Below are 21149 nucleotides of genomic sequence, written 5' to 3'. Positions count from 1 at the left end.
CTCTCCAGAGGCTTATCATTGATGTTGTTACCCTGAATTTAACAACTTTAAATGCTGGCCCTTCCCTCCACCCCCTCCATTCTCTGTTCTGCAGGAGCAATACACTAAGCACTGCCCACAACCGAGGGGTGAGGCTAGAATTCAGCCTCACCTCCCCGAGGCCAGAGGAGCTACATAAATTATTTAAAATTTTTCTGTAAGGAAGATTAGATGCTTCTCCAGTGCTTTGAGGTTTTTAAAAATATATTAATTTATTTGAGAGAGAGAGACAAGGAGTAGAGGAAGATGGAGAGGGAGAGAGAATCTCCAGCAGACTCCCTGCTGTGCATGAAGCCCGATGTGGGGCTTGATCCCAGGACCCCGAGATCATGACCCGAGCCCAAACCAGGAGTCAGACGCTTAACCTCCTGAGTCACCCAGGTGCCCCCTCCACTGCTTTGGTTTTTACTGTCCTTTTGCTAGAAGGTCCTGAAATCAGGCCAACAGATTCCATACATGAACAATGACATGAACATAACCTATACTTTCCATAACTCCTTTTCTTGAAGCACACCAAAATGAACAAAAAAGTAAATGAGTCACCACTCACCACTGATACCCAGCGCTTGGTATCTTTATTTTGGGTGGGATTTTCCTTGAAATGAGAAAGCACCCTTGGTTATTTGTGGGCCAAAGCTTGCATTACTTACAAAACTTAGAGTAAAACTCAGGTTACAGGACATCCCTGCAGGGTGATAGGAAGCTGTGCCGGGATGGAGCCGACTGCCCCACAGCTGGGGGATGGCTTCATTGCCAGAGTCCCGCCTCCTGTATTCTGCAGAGGTAAGGAGAAGAAACACAATTTTCATGTAGGGACATTCCAGAAGGGTTTTCAGTTCAACTCAAAAGTCACTTTCGGAGCACCTGCTACCTGTAGGCCTCCAGCCGGGGACTGCAGCTGGCTCACGTGACTGCCCCCAAGTCTGGTGCTCAGAGCAGAGAGGTCTAATTTGCTCTATGCCACTGCAGAGGCCTCAGAGAACACCAAGAACCCAGGGAGCAGGGAGGAGGCAGACAGGCAAGGCTGCAGGGGAATCTATGTTGGGAAAGGCAAGGAGCCCACCAGCCGCAGGGAAGAGCATGTGGAAAGGTGCAGAGGTACAGCTGGGCTGCAACACTGTTGCCTTCAGTGAGAATGTGGGCTGCTTCTTCAGGAGGATATGGAGCAAAGAAGGAAAGGCAAAGGAGGGCTGCACCCCCAGAAGCTGAGTCTTCAGGGTGGTAGAAAGCATTTTAGAAAAATCACTCCAGGTAAAGATTGAACTCTTTAAAGATCTCTGTAGCCCAGGTACCAACCAATTGAATCAGATGCCAGCCATAAACACCTGCAGGCCAGTGCAACAAACCAGGAGGCCAGGGGCATAGAGTAGACAGACACAGCAGCACAGCAGTGTGACCCGGCCTTCCCAATGAGTAGATCAAAAACTGTCAGCAATGAACCGAATCCACCCTTCATCTCTCACACTTGCTCATCCGAAATGGGGCTGGGGGCTCTCCAACTCTAACTTCCTCTGAGAGACACACCACTGCCCAAGGTGCTCAGCTCGTCTGTGAGTCTAAGCTGTTAGACAGGGGACAGAGTGAGACTGTGACAAAACAGGCAAGCTCAGGGCGGGCAGGGGAGCCAGACTGCACATCTTCCGCCTTTGTATGTCTCTGGGGGTGTAAAGGGCTGAGGAAGAGTAAGAGGGCATGAGAGAAAGAACAATGTACAGAAAGCCAGGCAGCTTTTCAATTAATTCATCAGTGCTTTCAGTTCCCATTTCAAACCGAGTAAACCACAGTTAACACAGAAGAAAACAAAACCAAACAGACCTGAATCATTAAAAAACCTGGAATCCCAATCCCAAGATATACACCTTGCATTCAAAAATAACAGGAAGCCAGTGATTCTTGCCATTTACAAGGCGACAGATTCATACGAAGTGCTCACCATGTGGGATCTCACCCTTCCCACCAACAATCCCACTGGGGAGCTGTAAGTGATCCCATTTTATAGATGAGGAAGCTGAGGCTTGGAAAGGTCATCTTCTTACCTCAAGGCTACAGAGTAGAAAAGGGCTCATTTGTTCTTCACATGGAACCTGAGAGCCACTTGAACACCAGGTGGTCCACTTTTTAGGAGTAGTGTGTACAGAGGATTAGCAAAGTTCTCTTGTGGCTGCCTGGGTGTCACATCCCAGCTTGACTAAGACAGAACAGATAAATTTCTCGGCTGAAGGGCAGAAGTGTGTGGTGGTTCAGAGTACATGCTCAGGTGAGACTGTTGGGTTTGCCCAGTCCCAGTTCTGCTGATGATGAGCTGTGTGTGTTTGGTCATGTGTCCTAACATCTCTGTGCCTCCATTTCTTCACATGTAACATGAACTAGACACTGTTGTGCCTGCCTCCCTGACACCCACTTACCTATTCAATTGCCAACTGCCAGGGCCTAAGACATCTTGCCTGACACTTTCTCACGCCACCAGAACTCTTGTCCCAGGCAGGTGAAACAGCTGGGAGATTAATGCCCCCTTCACTCCCACGGAGCCTGAAGGGAGCAGGTGTATAAATACCCCAGCTGCCTCCCCTCTGGTGGGACAGCCCTGAGGCACGCTTCTACACTGTGTCTTGGACCTCCCTCAGGGTAAGCTGGGTAAGCTCCGGCTGCCGCCAATACTAACTGGCTTAATAAAGCATGTGGCATTGGCTGCCTGTGTCCCATCTCACTCCCCTCACGTGCTAACAGCGCTTCCCAGGATCACCTCCCAAATGAACCACTCACACTTGAGTCCTCTTCTCAAGGTTGGCTTCTGGAGAACCCAAGCTGAAACAAATAGGGATTATGTACTCGTTTCAGCTGAAGGGTTGTTTAAATCCTAAATCTGTGTAAAGTATGTAATAGTGCTAGGAAGCTGAATGAACACCGGCAATGTCAGTAATAATCCTGAATCCAATTAAGCACCCAAAGGAAGATGGGTTAGCACAAAAAGAAAATACTGAACTTGTTTCACTGTGCTGGTACAAGGGAGGCCCATGGTGCCACCTGACTTGTTGGCAGCAGCCACCGGCTTGCAGTTCGTCTCCACCACCCACCCTGGGAGCCATTTGACTTCTAAGCCGCGTGTGCATCTTGACTTCTAAGCTGCGCGTGCATCTGCACAGCGAGGGCTAACATACAGTGGGGGCCCACCAGTGCCATCCCCTTGCAGAACTGCAGGGGCGGAGCCCGATACATTGTAGCAATTACACATGTGCAACTTCACAATGTGAAATCTCAAACATGAGCTGCAATTTATCTTTCCTATTAGAAAAAATAAATACCCAGAATGTCAGAACTCAAACCAAGAGGCCATGGGACCTCCTCTTTCATCTTTGTCAACTAACATTTGAACATTAGGTCGTTTAGATTCTGGGTACTGTTAGAATCTCCTGGAGAATGTCGATTATGATTCTGGTTTGGTCTGGCAATCATCAAGGGTCCTGGTTCTGTCTCGCCTTCCTTTGGGCAGTGAGTCAGATGGCAGTTCAGAAGTTCGAGGCAATGACAGAGGTGAAGCGACTTGGCCGAAGCCACTTAGGAAGATAGAGCCCGGCTGGCTGCCAGGCCCCCTGTCGCCCGGTTCTTTGTGAGGCCTGCCTTCTGGGCACTTCACCTTAACCTTCCCGCCTGGCCGCAGTGGGGAAGCAGAAAGAACTCACACCAAACTGACGCATGAGCCGATCCTGTGACGGTTCCCTGTCGGAACTCTGACCTTCTCTTGCGATCCGCTGATCAGCTGATCCTCAGAGCGAAGCCACAGAGACAGAGCGTCGGTCTCCCCTTCCCAGCCGGGGAGGGACGGCTTCACAGCGCTGGCGGGCGGCCCGGAGGGCTTCCTGGAGATGACAGCGCCGGGTCTCCTCAAGGCAGGGAGCAGCGACGCCTCTGGCCATGCTTTTTACCGTCGGAAACAATTGATAGGATCTATATGAATATTTTCAGAAAATGTGCTTCCAGTTTTGGTCATTCAGCTAACAGGGCAGGAGTAAGGAGTAAAGTCCTGGAAAAGAATGTAAAGAGACCAGTCTTATTTCTAAATTATGACCTTTAAAAAGTATACTTTAAAGAAAAAAACCATCTAACACTGGTCTTTTTTTTTTTTTTTTCTATTTTGAATTTTAAGAGTGGATCTGGCAGTGGATCGCAGGTTTTAACTGTCCTATCAAAAGATTTCCACAGCATCATTCCTGGGGGTGGGAGTCTGTGGCACAAAGACCAGTGTCCCTTCCCTGGTGTCAAAGATGAGTTGCATGAGGGTCCCCAGGAGCAGCACAGAACCTTATGTAGATGATTCAGGTTAGTGCTCTGGCTCTGAGGTGACCAGGCTCTCCTTGAAGTTAAAATTTGCCCTTGGGGGTCAAGGTGAAAACCTCAAGCTGATCTCCAGTTGTTTTCGGCTTTATACATGATTACTGTAGCTTGCATTTATAAAATGTGCAAATCTTAACTGCTCAGCCTGGCAGATGTTCACGAATGAGCACATACATGTAGCCCCCACCCAGATCCAGATACAGAACATCTCCATCTCCCCAGAAGGGTCCTCCCACAGCCTCATTTATTCCTAGGGGTTACTGCCATCCTGACTTCTGTCATCATAGATTCAATTGTGCCTGCTTTTGAATTTTATATAAATGAAATGCTAAAGGAGATACTCCTTTATGTCAGGCTTCTTTCACACAGTGTTCCATCTGTGAGATTCATCCAGCTGTATCTGGAGAAGCAGTGTGCTGTTTTTCATGGAATAAATCTTCCATTGTCTGAATTCCATTCTACGAAGATATCCTTGTCTCCATTCCATTGAGATGGGCCTTTGGATGGTTTCCAGTTTGGGGCTATCATGAATCATGCCGCTATATCCATGTTCATGTACAGTCCTAATTAATGATGAGCGTGACTTCTACCCACCCCCCTTTGGTGACCTCATTCTAACAGGGTAGTGGTCACTTAACATGAATGGTGCTTGTGTAACCTTGAGATAGAGTGTAAAAACCGGCAAATGTTTATAAAGCAACCTGAACTTGAGAATTAAGAGGTGATTTACTTTGGAAAGCAATGTGATTGTTTAAAATACTTGGGCAGCCTCAAGCAAGCCATTAGATATCTCCAAATCTCTGCTTCCTCAGTTGTAAAACAATAGTATTGTGCAAAAATAAAAGAGTTGTAAGAATTAGATGAGCTAATAAAGTAAAGCACATAGAGCCTACCCCAGCTGAATGCTCAGGTGTCAATTGCTATTACTGGCTTTTCAATGTAATGATCACTTAGGGTAAAGTCAAAAATGCTAAAACATCACACAGGTTTATTAACACAACAGAACCGTGTAGACCAAGTAGTTCGTTTCAATGCCAGATATCAAATGAAAATGTTGTTCTGTTTTTCTTCTTCCTCCATAACCTCTTTTTCTTCAACCTTGACTTCTGTAGTTATAGAAAGCTCTAAATTTAAGCAGCGTTCTCCTGGATAGAGGTGGAGGGGAAGGAAAAAACCAAAATTGGGCTGGAGAAGCAAATCATTGTCAGCATTAACTTTGACATGAGTGTTAACTCTCGGTTATGGGAAAATCATTTTTGGTGTTTGTGCATCTGGCTTAGATTTCTCTTTGTTCCCGACCTTCTAATAATAGGTGGTAATTTGGATGCAATGTGATCTGATCCAGGGTCAGGAATTCCCAAGGCCAGAGAGATAATTCAACTATTTCCACGTTTATAAGGAAGTAGATCGATGGGCTTCTAAAAGGGAATCACATTAAAGTCTCAGAGATGAGGTCTGGCTACCCAGGTAGCTCTGATGAGGACATGCAAACATTTGAGATTGGAAAGCTGATGTTGAAAAAGCAGAGAGATTGTTATTAAGTCTTCTTGGGTCTGGATCTCCAGATTTTATGGTCACATTACTGTCGGCCAAGAAAGCTACTTCATTGGGCAACCATTCAAAGAAAGAAGGAAAAATAATGCCTTCCACACCTACAGGTATTTCCAAACTCTGACCAGAAACGCATTTCAAAATTTTTTAAATTTTTATTTTGAAATCATTTCAGACATACAGAAAAGTTGCAATCGTGTCTACCCTTTACCCCGATTCCCTGAATGTTAGTCCTTTGTCATGTTTCACTCTTCTCCTTTCTGTTTGCTTACACACACACACACACACACACACACACACATACACCTGCACAGGCTTGGGCACACACACACACACATACACCCTTCTTTTTTTTTTAACTATTGCAGACATTGTGTCCCTTTAGCTCTAAACAAAAACAGAGACATCTTGTTACAAATTAACAGATAAAGTGTTCACACTAGTACTTAACTGCAGACTTCATTCAAATCTCATCCAATGTCCTACTGATGCTCTTTATAGCAAACAAAATAAAGAATTTTGGGTCCAGACTTCAATCTAAGATAACATGTGTATTTAGGCGAATTTATCTTCTCTGGAAATATTTGAAGAAATCTTGACTCTTCCCAATTAGCAAATCTTCCCTTTAACATATTTGGGACACCTGCGTGGCTCAGTGGTTAAGCATCTGTCTTCAGCTCAGGCCGTGAGCCTGGGGTCCTGGGATCAAGTCCTGCATCAGGCTCCCCACAGGAAGCCTGCTTCTCCCTCTGCCTATGTCTCTGCCTCTAACTCTCTCTCTCTCTCTGTCTCTTGTGAATAAACAAAATCTTTTAAAAAGTAAAATAAAATAAGATATTTACTTACCTGTCAACTGGATGATCAGTGGAGGGACTGGGTCAAAAGAATGCCTTTTAGAATATTCACCTGTGCGCATGGGCCAGGGGGTATAAAAGTAGTTAAAACAAATCTATTTCATTGTATTGACTGCAAAAGGAACTGTAAGAATTTATTAGGGAAGACTCATTTTCCTTGGCTTTACCGAAAAATGTGTTGGAGTGTGAGGAGCGTGGGGCTGCTAGGTTTTGCCGGTTGGGCGGGTGTGAAGTTATAACCTGTCTGCCCTGTAGCCAGTACAGAATTGCAGCTGTCTATTCTGAGAAAGCAGACCTCGGGTTTCTTCTTCCTTCAGACAAGGGTCACAGTAGCTGCATTTTCTTTGACAGATGTGGTGCTGGAAAAAGCCATGCACAAGTGCATCTTAAAGCCCCTGAAGGGGCACGTGGAGGCCATGCTGAGGGACTTCCACATGGCCGACGGCTCGTGGAAACAGCTCAAGGAGAACCTGCAGCTTGTGCGGCAGAGGAACCCCCAGGAGCTGGGGGTCTTCGCCCCAACTCCTGACTTTGTGGACGTGGAGAAAATCAAAGTCAAGTTCATGACCATGCAGAAGATGTATTCACCGGAAAAGAAAGTCATGCTGCTGCTGAGGGTCTGCAAGCTTATTTATACTGTCATGGAGAACAACTCAGGTGAGATTACCCAAAGTCCAAGCTCCTTGCACGTCCTACGGGGGCCAGGGACGTGGCTGGTGACATGGCTGGTGACACATCAGGCTTTTCGATTCCGGATTTCTCTTTGTTTCAATCTCTTGGTTTCACCAAGCAGCTCACAAAAATACAAGTGTTAACACTAGTATCTGGCAAATCTGTCACTTGTAACAAGTTGGTAACACCAAGAAAAGTAAGCAATTGAGGCAATAAGATTCTTTTATGATACAAGTTGATGAAAGATTTAGTTCAGGGCAGTAGATACAGATTCAGTCTCTGGAGACTGAATTCATATCCTCCCTCTGTGAATGAATTCATTACCTCTGGGGCTTTGGCAACCTTGATCTACTTCTAAACTGAAGTTTCTACACCTGTTGTTGAAACTGACCCTGTCCTTTATAAGATGGGGATTAGATGAGGCAATGCAGGCATAGCCCCAAGCATGATGGAAATATCAGCAGTTATTACTACATTCTGGCCAGTGATGGTTTGTGTAGATGATCTAGGTCCAGCATGTGTCAAACAGAGCATTCAGTAATGATGTGGCTTCATTACAACTATGTCATTGGTTCTCCCATTTTTGCTACAAGCTGAAGCAATGTAATTGAATTCGCAAAAGAATCACATGGTTCAAAAGTAAGTCCTCGTATTTCCTCAGTTCTGCTTCTTATGAAACCCACGAGTGACTGTGATCCGTAGCTAGTGATTGGGGCCCGTGTAGGTTTCAGTGAGCCTTTGATCAACTTTTCCTCATGGAGAAGCAACAGAATACACAGGCTGATTAACCTCCACTTGGGTAGACAGGAATGTGTGTGCACTTTGCACGCTGTTGGGCAAAGACATTAAAATGTGAGCTCTTGAGCTGGTCATGACAGTGTATGAACATCACCTCTGAAATTTGCAAACATATTTCACATACAAGAAGTATATTTTCTGTAGTTCAGACAAGCATTGGCATAATTCTAAAATGGTGTCTGCATAGGATTATGTTCTTCTGATGCACAGTTTTTCAACCTTAGCACTAATGACATTTAAAATGGATAATTCTCTGTTGTGGGGGCTGCTTCCTGTTTGGAGTTTATTGGCATCCTGGATGTCATTTGCACCCCACCCTCTAGTCATGACAGTGAAAAATGTCTCCAGACAATGCCAAATTCCCCTGGGCGGGGTGGCACAGTCACCCCAAACTAAAAACTCACTTATGTAATGAAAAGTAGCAATAAGGCCAAAAAAATTTTTGTCATATATTAATCATATGTAATCTATTCGACATATACTGAATTTGCACATTTAAATAAATTAACTGTGTGCTCACATTAACACAGAGCAAAGTTTTTTCCTGGTCTGAGCATGTTGATGATTAATTTCCACAGAAACCAGAAGGGAAAAAAAGAAAAAAAAAGAAAGAAAGCAGTAGGGAACACATTAGAATTCACAAAGGACTAAGGTAATAAGTGGATACTTAGTAAATGCTTTATGATATTACTTGCTGAAAGTTAAACTCTTTGCAAGTACTCTGTTCTGTTGTATAACCTGATGCATATCATGAAAGCATGGAGAAAATCTTTCATGTATTCATTGACTCATAGACATTTCATTCTGAAATTGTAGTTTGGGTCGGTCTCTGACATGAGCAGCCCAGAGGGTCACAGGCTGCTTAGGATTCCAGAAACACCCACCTCTGTTTATGAATAGCACATTTCCCCAGATGACTCCTAGCTATCTAATAAAAGCAGTATGCGGGGGATATAAAAGAAAGAAGTGTTGGTAAAAATATTCCCATCTTCCCCTTTCTTCTGATCCCAGGGAGGATGTATGGAGCTGATGATTTTTTACCAGTCCTGACCTACGTCATAGCTCAGTGTGACATGTTGGAACTGGACACTGAAATTGAGTACATGATGGAGCTCTTAGACCCATCACTCTTACACGGAGAAGGTAACAATCACTTGATGACATGGGAGGAATTGGGGTACCTTTTTTTGGTTTTGTTTTCATCTTGTTTTCCTTTTTTTTCCTCAAAGATTTTATTTATTTCAGAGAGAGCATGAGTGGGGGCAGGGGCAGAGGGAGAGGGAGAAGGAGAAGCAGACTCCCCACTGAGCAGGAAACCTGGTGTGGGGCTCCATCCCAGGACCCTGGGATCATGACCTGAGCCAAGGGCAGATGCTTAACCAACTGAGCCACCCAGGTGCCCCTCACTTTTTTTTCTTGAAGTGAAATTGACATAGCATCAAATTGGCTATTTTAAAGTGAACGATTCAATGGCATTTAGTACCTTCACAGTTTTGTGCTGTCCACCACCTCTCTTTTACCCCAAATAAATAAGAGATTTTCATCACCCCAAGATAAAACCCCATGCCCATTCAACAGTCATGTGAGTGCCTTTTTGACATTATAAGGGTTAACCATATTTTTTATTTCTTTTTCGATTTAAAAGAATGTGCTTTTTTTCTAGTTATAAAAGCGATACATATTCATTGTAGAAAATATGGAAAAGTCAGAAAACCACAAAAATAGAACCCACCCATAAATATACTTTACCTAGAATGGTTAATTGCGATAAAAAATACCATTCAATAGAAAAAATGTGTATTTTAAAAAAGAAATGGTTTCCTTAAGAAGGGAGGTATAAACTTTTGTTAGAGAATATTTTCACTACCAGATGAACATTCTGCTGTTCAACCAGTGAAACGGACGAAGGCTGGCCTTTTGTTTTCATCTGTTTAAAAAATGTTGTTTTCAAGATGAAAACAGCATTGATTTTCTTTCTATTTAAATAATTGCATCTGCTCACTGTTAAAATAAAACTGCAGTGGAGTACAATCTGAGCAGTTTGCTTTCAACTTACCTTGTCATTTCAGTCTCCTTGTATCTGCCTGACCCTGACATGTCTTAGCAGAAATTCCTTCTCCTTATACATCGGTTAGGTATTTTATCCTGGAAATAATTGGGATGTTCGCCATTGTGTTGCCCAGCCTTGAAAAGCAGAAATAACTGGGGCTCTTACGTGAGCTGTCCTTTTAAAGGAGAACGAATCAGGGTCTTTGCATTGTGAATCCTGTTAATCCATTTTCATGAGCCCAGATGGACCCTAAGTGGTGCATAGAACTGGTTTCTTTCTTTTTTTTTTTTTCTTTCTTTTTTTTTTTTTTTTTTTTCCTTTCTCTGCTGAGTTTTAGCCTGGCCTTGAGTAAAAAGATCCATGTGCTGATAGGCTTCTACAGGGAATGCATCACACTGGTATTTTCCCTGGAGGGAGACTGAAGTATATTGTCACCCCTAGAATGTGTCCCTTAGTCCCCTAAGTCCTCAGTGCTTGGCTTTTTTTTTTTTTTCAGAGGGTCTGTCCTCCCTGGAGACCCCGGAGGTACGACGTATACCCTTCCCACCCCTTGAGGGATAGCGCTGACTCAGGATTAGTGATGAATATTTTTTCATCCTCTCCCTCCAGCCTGAAGAGATATCAATGAACCTCTTTGATCCCTTTACCCCCTCCCCCATCTACCCCTCCCTCAGTAATATTCACCACCCTGGAACCAGACATTCCATGATGACCCACCAAGATCCTGCCTGGAGCTTCCCGGCCTGCTTTGCCTTGGCATTTAAAAGGAGAGGGGAAAGCTTGTGGTTTTGTCCAACGACTAATAGAAGCATAGTTTGTCTCCATGCCCTGCTTTACGTTCTTCTATTGTTGTTCTTTTTTTTTTAAGATTTTATTTATTTATTCATGAGAGACACACAGAGAGAGAGAGGCAGAGACACAGGCAGAGGGAGAAGCAGGCCCCATGCAGGGAGCCCGATGTGGGGCCATATCACACATCCCCGGACCACACCGTGAGCCCAAGGACGCTCAACTGCTGAGCCACCCAGGCGTCCCTCCTTTCTTCTATTGTATTTTTATTACTATTTCATATGCATCTGAGCGTTGGCTCATGTTTTGAGCCCTAATCATGCTTAATTCTAGAAATGAGTACATCAAACTCCTGGAGCTTTGGGGAACGGGCATGTCAGTTTACTGAGAAAGTGACCATTCTGTTGCTGACAATGTATGTTTCGGGCAAACACATGCTTACGTCCTGCTTACGTGTACTTGTTTTATTTTCTTCTGTTTTGTTTTTCACAGCAACTGGAAATTATTTAATGTATTTCATTTTAGCCTGTCTTTATATAATAAAGAGTTGATCAGTTTGTAAATATGTGATTTAAACCATGGTTGACTTACAAATGTCACTGCAATTTTTTAGAAAACATAGTCCCTGATATATGTTAAACACCTACTCAGAAAGCCCGGGTGAGCCAGTGGGCATGTGCTTTGTGTAAAGATGGAAGAAGCAGGGCAATCCATCATTTCTTTCAGGTGGACAATTTACTGTCCTAATAAGGAAGGGAGCACAATGGAAATACACCTGAACTGTTTTATTGCAGTAATTTTTCATATCTGAAATTGTATTATTTAATATTTTGAATAAGATTTTAAAAATAAATGGCAAAGATATTAAAAAAAAAAAAAGGACGCCAAAGGGACGGAGACAGCCACTTCCTGCCACCGTTCCCAGCGACCCCCCAGAGTGAGGCACTGCCCTGGGCACCGTTTTGGTGACAGATGGGCAGGTGGCTGTCCTCACCTCCAGGAATCACGTATGAAAGAAAGACAAGGACCCAGAGAGGGAACGTAGGGGGCAGCCGGTGAGCTTGCGTTTCAACTAGAGCCTGCCTCCACTTCACTGTGTCGCTCCTTGGCTTCTTGCCTCGGGACAACTGGCGGGCGGACAGGTTGGCGGCGGTTACAGACCGGGCCCGACCGTCAGGGATCTGCAGCTGCGTAGGCCAGGCCGGGAGGAAGACGTGCGTTACCAGCCCAGTCCTCTGCGGCCTGCCCGAAGCCCTCTTTGCTTTTCGGGGCAGCAGCCCACATCTCTTTTCTGCTGTTTAAGCAGCTAGTTTCATTTACAGAAAAGGCGTCATAAAATCCCTCTTCAGTGCACGGCTCTTGTGGCAGGGTTAGAGTTTTGCTGAAATGTAACCCTTCCTCTAATTGCATCCACATGTTTCAAAGTGTGGTCAACTTTGGGCTTCCAGAATTTTAAGCTTTCTCCTTAATGCCCGGAACAGATCAGAGCTATGGAGTCTGAAATTTGACTTCCAGAGGGAACACCCTCCCTCCCAAACTTGACTGCACTTGGTCCCTTCAAGTCCCAGTTCCAATACTAATACCTCCACGCAGCCTTTCTTGAACACTGACGTCCCTGTTGATTGGAAAACCTCTGGAAAACCTCTCTGTAGCATTTAAATTCTGCCCATTGAATTTCACACTCAGCCATGTGCTGATTTGTTCATGGGGCAAATATTTAGTAAAAATCAGCTATTAATACAGAATTCTGTACTAACGTGTGGGAGGTTCCATAAGGAACTTGCATCCCCATGGTTGGGCCATTAGGCTATGCAGGTGACTCTGAGCAGGTATCCCATTGTATGCATGGGACCTGTATTGCCCAGAGTGGGCTAGATGATGCTATGATAAATCATAACTCCCTCATATCTCTGTCAGTGACCTGAAAACCACAAAGGTGTGTTCCTTTCTAAGTTGCATGTCCGATGCAGTTTGCAGAGGGCTGTGCTCATTTCTCAGATGGTGGATCAGTTGCCACCTCAAAAATTTTTTTAAGATTTTTATTTATTTATTCATGAGAGACATAGAGAGAGAGAGGCAGAGACAGAGGTAGAGGGAGAAGCAGGCTTCCTGCAGGAAGTCCGATGCAGGACTCGATCCCAGGACCTCAGGATCACGTCCTGAGCCAAAGACAGACGCTCAACCACTGAGCCACCCAGGTGCCTACCACCTCAAATGTTCTCATTTGTTGACCAGAGAGAAAATTCTTCAGAGTTTTACATTAGCAGCTAAATACTTTGGCCAGTAACAAAACTCATTTAACCACAACTAACTTCGAATCCTGCATGAGTAAACCCACTATACCGGTTTTCTTTAATAAATTCATAAACTTCTGTAAAGCAGGGACTCAGATTCTGTTTCTTACAGACCTACCCCCTGCTCTATACCAAATTTGGGCTCACAATAGAAATTCAGTAGATATTTTGACAAAAGTGTCTCTCAAGTTAAAATATGCTGAGCCCGGGCCCCTGGGTGGTTCAATGGTTGAGCATCTGCCTTTGACTCAAGTTGTGATCCCAGGGCCCTGGGATCAAGTCCTGCATCGGAGCCTGCTTCTCCTTCTGCCTATGTCTCTGTGTGTCTCTCATGAATAAATAAATAAATCTTAAAAATAATAATAATAAAATATGCTGAGCCCAATTAGGGAATTTTTAATAAACATTGGGGGCGCCCCCTCGTGGTCCACTAGCGTGGCATTTACAAGTTCCACCAAAGGCATCTAATTATAGTTTAGGACAAAGTTCTGAACCCACTTACAGGCATCTTATGGTGTTGCAAGTCTTTTAATACTCGCTAAACATAAGAAATCATTCGTAAATGCACTCACTTTCTGTCACTTGTGAATTATTTTTTCCTAAATGTCATGTTACATTAGCCCCCAAGAAAGGGTTTTTTAAAAAGGGAATCAGAAAGGAAGAAGTTTGAAAAACCCATGTTATTGTGAACACACTTGTATCCTGTGCAGTTCTTTCAAAGTGTAGAGTTTACTTAAAACTTAGAATATATGAATTCCGAAAAGGAAAACCCGAAAGTGAGTATTGCCAAGATGTGTGTGGACTCCTGTTCCTAAGTAAATGATTCAGGCCTGGAGTGCTTGACCTCACCACGCTCCAGCGTCTCCTTGCCTCCATCAGACCTAATGCCCTGATCTTTCCCAACAAAGCACTTCCACAGTCGCACTGAAATAAGGGCAGCCCGGGTGGCTCAGCAGTTTAGCGCCTGCCTGGCTTTAGCCCAGGGTGTGATCCTGGAGACCCGGAATCAAGTCCCTCATCGGACTCCCCGTGTGGAGCCTGTTTCTCCCTCTGCCTGTGTCTCTGCCTCTCTCTCTCTGTGTCTCTCATGAATAAATAAATTTAAAATAATAATCTAGAGATTTTGTATGTCTTGCCCCAGTAGAATGGGAATTCCATCCATGAAAACAGGCACCCTCAGCCTGGCCCCACAGCGCCCCCCAGCACTGGCACAGGTGGTGGGGTGGGGTGGGGGGGTCCCCAGTACATGCATAGGATGAAGAGATGCATGGATGGAGGAAGGTAGGAAGGACTTGAACTTCTGGTCCCAGGAGGAAACCCATATGAAGACAATAGGAAGCATGACCTTGCTTCTGCTGTCCTCACCTGTCATCACCAGCATATAAACTCCTGGAAAACTCATTCTTTCTGCCCTTTCCAGGAGGTTATTACTTGACAAGTGCCTACGGGGCACTTTCTCTGATAAAGAATTTCCAAGAAGAACAGGCTGCTCGACTGCTCAGCTCAGAGACCAGGGACACCCTGAGGCAGTGGCACAAACGGAGAACCACCAATCGAACCATCCCCTCAGTGGACGACTTTCAGGTAAGTAGCTGGCAGGGGCGCCTCGGGGCCCGAGTGCCACCCAGTCCTCCAGGGAGGCACACACAGCACAGCGCACGGGGCTCAGGGCGCCTGAGGTCCCCCCTTTGTTAGATCATCCGGCGGAAAAGGGATATTTTAAACCACCCTCTGACCTTGTTGTTTCACTTCTCTGTTTTCTTTGAATTAGAAAAGAAAATACATGGGGGTTTGGTGCAAGTTTTGCTGCCATTAAGAAAACAAAGTCAGGGGGCGGCCTGGGTGGCTCAGCGGTTTAGCACCGCTTTCAGCCCAGGGCCTGATCCTGGAGACCCGGGATCGAGTCCCACGTCAGGCTCTCTCCGTGGAGCCTGCTTCTCCCTCTGCCTGTGTCTCTGCCTCTCTCTCTCTCTCTCTTTCTCTCTCTCTGTCTCTCATGAATAAATAAAATTTATTTTAAAAAAAAGAAAGAAAACAAAGTCAGATTAAGTGGAGATTTCTCTCAGAATGTGCAGCAGGGATGCAGAACACCTGGGCAGACAGGAAGTTAAAAAGAAGGAAGCTCTTGGCTCAGGCGGTGGGTATTTTATTTGATTCGGCCAGTGGAGTGGGAGTGTTAGGCATCGTAGTTGACCTGGTGTCCCTGAGAAGAGGGAGAGGTGCAGAGATGTGTTCTCTATTCTTTTTCTCCATCCGCCCCCTCAGAATGGAAGACATCAGAATCCGATTGGCAGCATCAGCTCTACAACCAGTTAGTTGGGACCAGAGTTTCAGAGTAATCATCTGAGCCAAATCCCGCCTAGATCCCCATCCAGAGTTTTCCATGGCCATGAGCTAGAAGTGTGGCCAAAATGCTGGTTTCTCAGGGAGGAAAGGCAGATTAAGGCTGCAGACTTCTTGCCCAATACAACTCTTGATTTGCTCATAGTCAGTGACATTATGAATAATTTTACAAATGTCTTTGAATAGTACTTTCAAAGTTTCTAACCGAATTATAAAACCTGGCTATGTTTTGTTGCTATGTGTCACGTGGTGAATTTCCAAGCAGGGCAGATTAGTCTCTGTGTCTGGACTCTCCTTTTTTGCCTCTTTGTCTTCTTGATGCTCTGAAAATACTCAGAGGTGTCTCTGGTTCAAAGTCAGCTGATGTGGAAAGGCAAGATTAGCAAGTCTTTCTCCAAGATAGCACTATTCTCAGAAATACATCCCCAAGCACAGAACTGCAAAGAATGCCTGCTGCCTCCCTCCCTCATCCCCTTGAAAGGGTTGTTGAAGAGCTATTCACGTGTCAAGTGATTTAGCTCATGCAGGCTCTTGGGATACTGTGATATGGGCTGGTGTCAGGAGGATTTCTGAGGTCCTACAGCCTCTGAGGAGAAGAACAGAGGACTTGAGAAAAGCTCATGTTTCCATTTCCCCGCTGGCCACCAGCCCCTCCTCCATCTGGAGCTGCTAATGGGAGACACTGGCCTCTGTCCACCTGGGATACGCACACCTTTTTTTTTTTTTTTTTTAATGGGCAGAACCTTTATTTCCTAACCCACTCCTTGGATCTCTGTCAGAATAAAGAACAGAGGCACAATAGGTAGAATGCCAAGTAAACCCTTCTTAAGCAACCCAGCTGAGACCGCACACCTGTACTCTTCATAGCAGTCCTTTTTCACACACCAGACAGAAGGGGAAGCCCGACAGGGAGGCCCACTTGCGCAGATTCAGGTCTTGTTGGGGATGTTGAGCAGTTACAAGAGGCTCTTCAGAGAAGGTAAAGCCATTCTTAGATAGTCATGCCTGGAAAATAGCTTGCTCCGCAGATCTTCAGGACCAAGTGTCTTGAACCCTTCTTCGGGGTCGTGGGCCACAGCTGGAGCTTGATATAACCCAAGAAAGGACTTGTCAGTGCTCTCCTTGTTTGTAAAAGGGAAAACTCAGAAGCAAAGCTCCACTTGGAACCCCTAAGTCAGGGGCACAGACACACTCAATGGTCTTCTCACACTGGAGAGACGGCACACAGCATGATGGTGAAAACGCCAGAGCACTGGCCTTCCCACTAACGAGGCAAGTTACTTAGCTTTTCTGTGCCGCAGTTTCTTCACTGAGTAAGTGGGGATGGTGTAGACTTCATTACAAAGTTCTCTTCAGGAGTCTGTGGGTTAATGCACACCAAGCGTGTGAGACAAATGTTGGGGGCAGTGGGCTGGGAGAAAATGGAACATGTGTGTACAAATTCAGGTGTTCAGATCCAAGGTTGTCAGAGCTATCCAACATGTGCAGAGCTCACCGTCCTTCCCAGGGGCCTTTCCTTCCATCTGCCAGTAAACCCTCAAGGTAATCCTGTGGGACTCTGGGCTGAGAGCACCTTCCCTTCACTCCTGAGTTGGGGCGCCAGATTTGGGAGAGGGAAACCTTTGTTTTCTGTCCAAGCATTCTCGATGTTATCTGGTAACATCCTCATTCCTGACAAAGTGGAAAGCGAGAAAGATCCCAGAGAGCCTGGCATGAGTGTCGGGTTCTTTGCAGCTTGACCAGGCTCTGTGTGCGTGAGCTCACACTAGGTTTACTGTGTGCCGAGGTGGCCGGTGCCCGGTGCTGTTGGCAGACCCATGCCTGCAAGAATTCTCTTTTATTTCCCTTGCAACAAAGCCTCGTTGCAGAGCCAACATTCTCCTTTGCTGACTTTTTCCACATCACCCTCCCCTTGGAGCCTCGGATTCGTCTGGACCACATGAGGTTGCCACTTGGGGAGGTGAAAAATGTTCAAATATCAGCTCTATCTTGTGGTCCTGTGTAATAGTCTTGGCCTTTGTTTAGGCTTCATTAAAAGTAGTCCAAAGTGAGTATAGCACATGCTCTTGTGTCCTTGTGTTTTCAAAATGTTATCCTGTTGACTTCCAGTGTGGACTCTTCTGCTGGCTGGTTTCCTTTTCAAGCTGGGAATAAACCCGGCACAGGATCTGGTTCCCGTCCTTAACCAGAGCTTTCTTAACCAGGCTCTCCGAGGGGCACTAAAAGATCAGAGCAGGGCTGCCAGATTTCCTGCTCCTTGGATTCACACTGCATCCAAATACAGCAACCCAGTGCCTATAGAAGTTGTGCCTCCATTGTCCAAAATCAGGTCGGCCTCTGTCCTCATCACACCTGAGGCCTCACGTCCTGACGGGGGCTGTCCTGACAGGCCAGGGCCTGCAGCAGCTCACGAGTTAGGCCTCTCCCTTGCATTATCACGCTGGCCTATTGCTCCATCTCACTTCCTCTTCTGATGGGTCTCCAACATCTCTCTTTCCACCTGCAGAATTACCTCCGAGTTGCATTCCAGGAGGTCAACAGCGGCTGCACAGGGAAGACCCTCCTCGTGAGACCTTACGTGACCACTGAGGACGTGTGCCAGCTCTGTGCCGAGAAGTTTAAGGTGGGGGACCCTGAGGAGTACAGCCTCTTTCTCTTTGTTGATGAAACGTGGCAGCAGCTGGCAGAGGACACCTACCCTCAAAAAATTAAGGCTGAGTTGCACAGCCGGCCACAACCCCACATCTTCCACTTTGTCTACAAGCGCATCAAGAATGATCCTTACGGCGTCATTTTCCAGAACGGGGAAGAAGATCTTACCACCTCATAGAAGAGATGAGACTCCCTGGCGGTGCATCCAAAAGGGGAGGTTAGGAACCTTGCCTTCTGGCTTCCACGTGCTTGTGCTTGAAAAGCAGTCACCTCCTCGGTTCGGTGACTGAGCCATCCACAGGCTCACTTGGCCAAGGGCATCATCTTTAGCTGCATTGTCCAGGCAAGGTAGCTGAGGTTCATGAGACAGTAGGATTCTCCTTCAGGGATGGGAGAATTGCATTTGATAGTTTAAGTGTCCCAAGATTGTGTGCCTAACCCCAGCCAGGTTCTAAGTTGGCTCACACGTATGTATATGTCCTGAATAAACATTTAAGGTACAAGCTCTTCTCTTATAATTCAACGGCAGGCGTTTGACAAGACTGTCTGATGCAGTGCATCAGGTATGTCTCAGTTCTGTGGATGACTCTGTCCTTCCTTCCTTCGTTCCTTTTCCTTTCTTTGCTTTCTTCTTTTTTCTTCTCCTTCTTCCTTTTTTTTTTTTTTTTTTACAAAGAGCCTTTGTGTTTTATATATTTCATAGAAATTTTTATAGCAGTTGCAGGTAAACTGTCAGGAACTGGTTTTTAAAATATTTTTGTAACTTTAAAATATTCTATAATTATGCATGTGATTTTAACATTTAATATTCAAAAAAATCTCTTGCTGGATTTGAGAGTATCGCATTTTTAAAATGTCTCTCTTCTGTAACTGGATGTTTTGGCAACTTTGTGGGGAAAGACTGCTGGATTTCTTAAAGCAATGTATTACTGACACTGGCCACAGAATGCCTTTGGAAATCTGATGTACTGTTACCTTTTTCATGCTCAGTGGTATTGTGTTCTTTTGTGTTTTAACCAAGTTATGCTGAGGATCAGGAGAGAAATGAATGTAGAGAGAGGTCGTGACAGAAAAACAGACTCTAACAAAGGACTAAGCGGTGTAGTCTGCTGGTTCAGACTCCTGGAAGGAAGTGGTAAAAGGAAATGGAAGGATCCACTTCCTCTGAAAATACTGTAAATATGCAGTGAGATTTGGCAAAACCTATCCAATGAAAACCCCACGAGGAGGAAAAATAATAAAGAGAACACTTTCCCCACCTTTTCCATATAAATCAAAACTAACAGCATCAAATTATTTGGGGGCAGAAACCATGTATGTATAATGTGACTTCCATTGAATTAAGTAGGATGCTGTTTCAAAAAGAGCTTGCAATGCCACCAAAAAGCCCATCTGTGTTATAAGAATGTATGGTGAAGTTAACCTCATGTCTTATAGACCTGTTTGGGAGTGTACAAAGTATGAGGGTCCTGTATCAATGTGACACAGGTAGTCACAAGAACATGTCATTGTACTGTGTAAAGATGCGTAGTCATCTAATTTGGTTGGCTTTGTACCCTGTACCTTTTTTAGCTTTTGCTGTACATCTAGAACCCTCAGCACACACTGTGTGTTGTACTTCCTTTTGTAAATGATTTTTTAAATGGAATTTTGCACATAATACATTGTAATACTGTATGATAATCATGTGTGAAGACTTTTGAAATAGTGAGTTGTGCTTTTTTGTCTTCAAGAAGTAGAGTATAATCATGCACCACACAATGTCATGCAAAAGTGAAATGCACACCAGTGTTTGCAGTTAGATAATCCATAGAGAGGAAATGGAAAAGTTTGCATTTCTTCAGGAGCCCATATACTGATGTGAGGCAAAAGTCCAGGAGCAGAAGGAAAATATAGTGTTCCAATCTGAAAGGATTTCCAGTGTCATCTAAGACAGTCCGTGGCTTAGTCGGACCTAGAGAAAAATCACTGTTAATCAGAAGGGAGTTTGGGACCTGTTTGGAAGTGTACAAAGTATGAGGGTCCTGTATCAATGTGACACAGGTAGTCACAAGAACATGTCATTGTTCTGTTTGGGAGTGTACAAAGTATGAGGGTCCTGTATCAATGTGACACAGGTAGTCACAAGAACATGTCATTGTACTGTGTAAAGATGCGTAGTCATCTAATTTGGTTGGCTTTGTACCCTGTACCTTTTTTAGCTTTTGCTGTACATCTAGAACCCTCAGCACACACTGTGTGTTGTACTTCCTTTTGTAAATGATTTTTTAAATGGAATTTTGCACATAATACATTGTAATACTGTATGATAATCATGTGTGAAGACTTTTGAAATAGTGAGTTGTGCTTTTTTGTCTTCAAGAAGTAGAGTATAATCATGCACCACACAATGTCATGCAAAAGTGAAATGCACACCAGTGTTTGCAGTTAGATAATCCATAGAGAGGAAATGGAAAAGTTTGCATTTCTTCAGGAGCCCATATACTGATGTGAGGCAAAAGTCCAGGAGCAGAAGGAAAATATAGTGTTCCAATCTGAAAGGATTTCCAGTGTCATCTAAGACAGTCCGTGGCTTAGTCGGACCTAGAGAAAAATCACTGTTAATCAGAAGGGCCTTCAGACCACCCCCTACCATTCTTATGTGACCTCTGCAGTGTCCTGTCCAAAAGGTGAGTGAGTGCTCTTTCAAAAATCCAGCAGGACAGGCAGTCTTTTTTACCACCGTATTCCTAGTGTTGGAGCCATCCTGGCAGATAACAAGCGCTTGATAAGTCC

At 44.8% G+C, this 21149-nt stretch overlaps 1 protein-coding gene across 11 annotated transcripts in view; it reads left to right on the top strand.

The window, feature by feature from the left end:
- RIN2 (Ras and Rab interactor 2) overlaps positions 1-20057 on the top strand; it is a 218422-nt gene extending 198365 nt beyond the window's left edge. For all 11 annotated transcript variants that reach the window (XM_025469145.3, XM_025469144.3, XM_049100279.1 and 8 more), the window contains 4 exons: positions 7128-7433; positions 9258-9389; positions 14800-14963; positions 18229-20057. In XM_025469145.3, coding sequence (XP_025324930.1) covers positions 7128-7433; positions 9258-9389; positions 14800-14963; positions 18229-18552 — 926 coding nt within the window. In that variant the 3' untranslated portion in view covers positions 18553-20057. The remainder of the gene's footprint in view (positions 1-7127; positions 7434-9257; positions 9390-14799; positions 14964-18228) is intronic.
- The last annotated feature ends 1092 nt before the right edge of the window (positions 20058-21149 follow it).

Source organism: Canis lupus, chromosome 24 (genome assembly GCF_003254725.2).
Source record: "Canis lupus dingo isolate Sandy chromosome 24, ASM325472v2, whole genome shotgun sequence".
Classification (NCBI taxonomy): Eukaryota; Metazoa; Chordata; class Mammalia; order Carnivora; family Canidae; genus Canis; species Canis lupus.
This window is presented reverse-complemented; position numbering and strand designations above follow the sequence as displayed.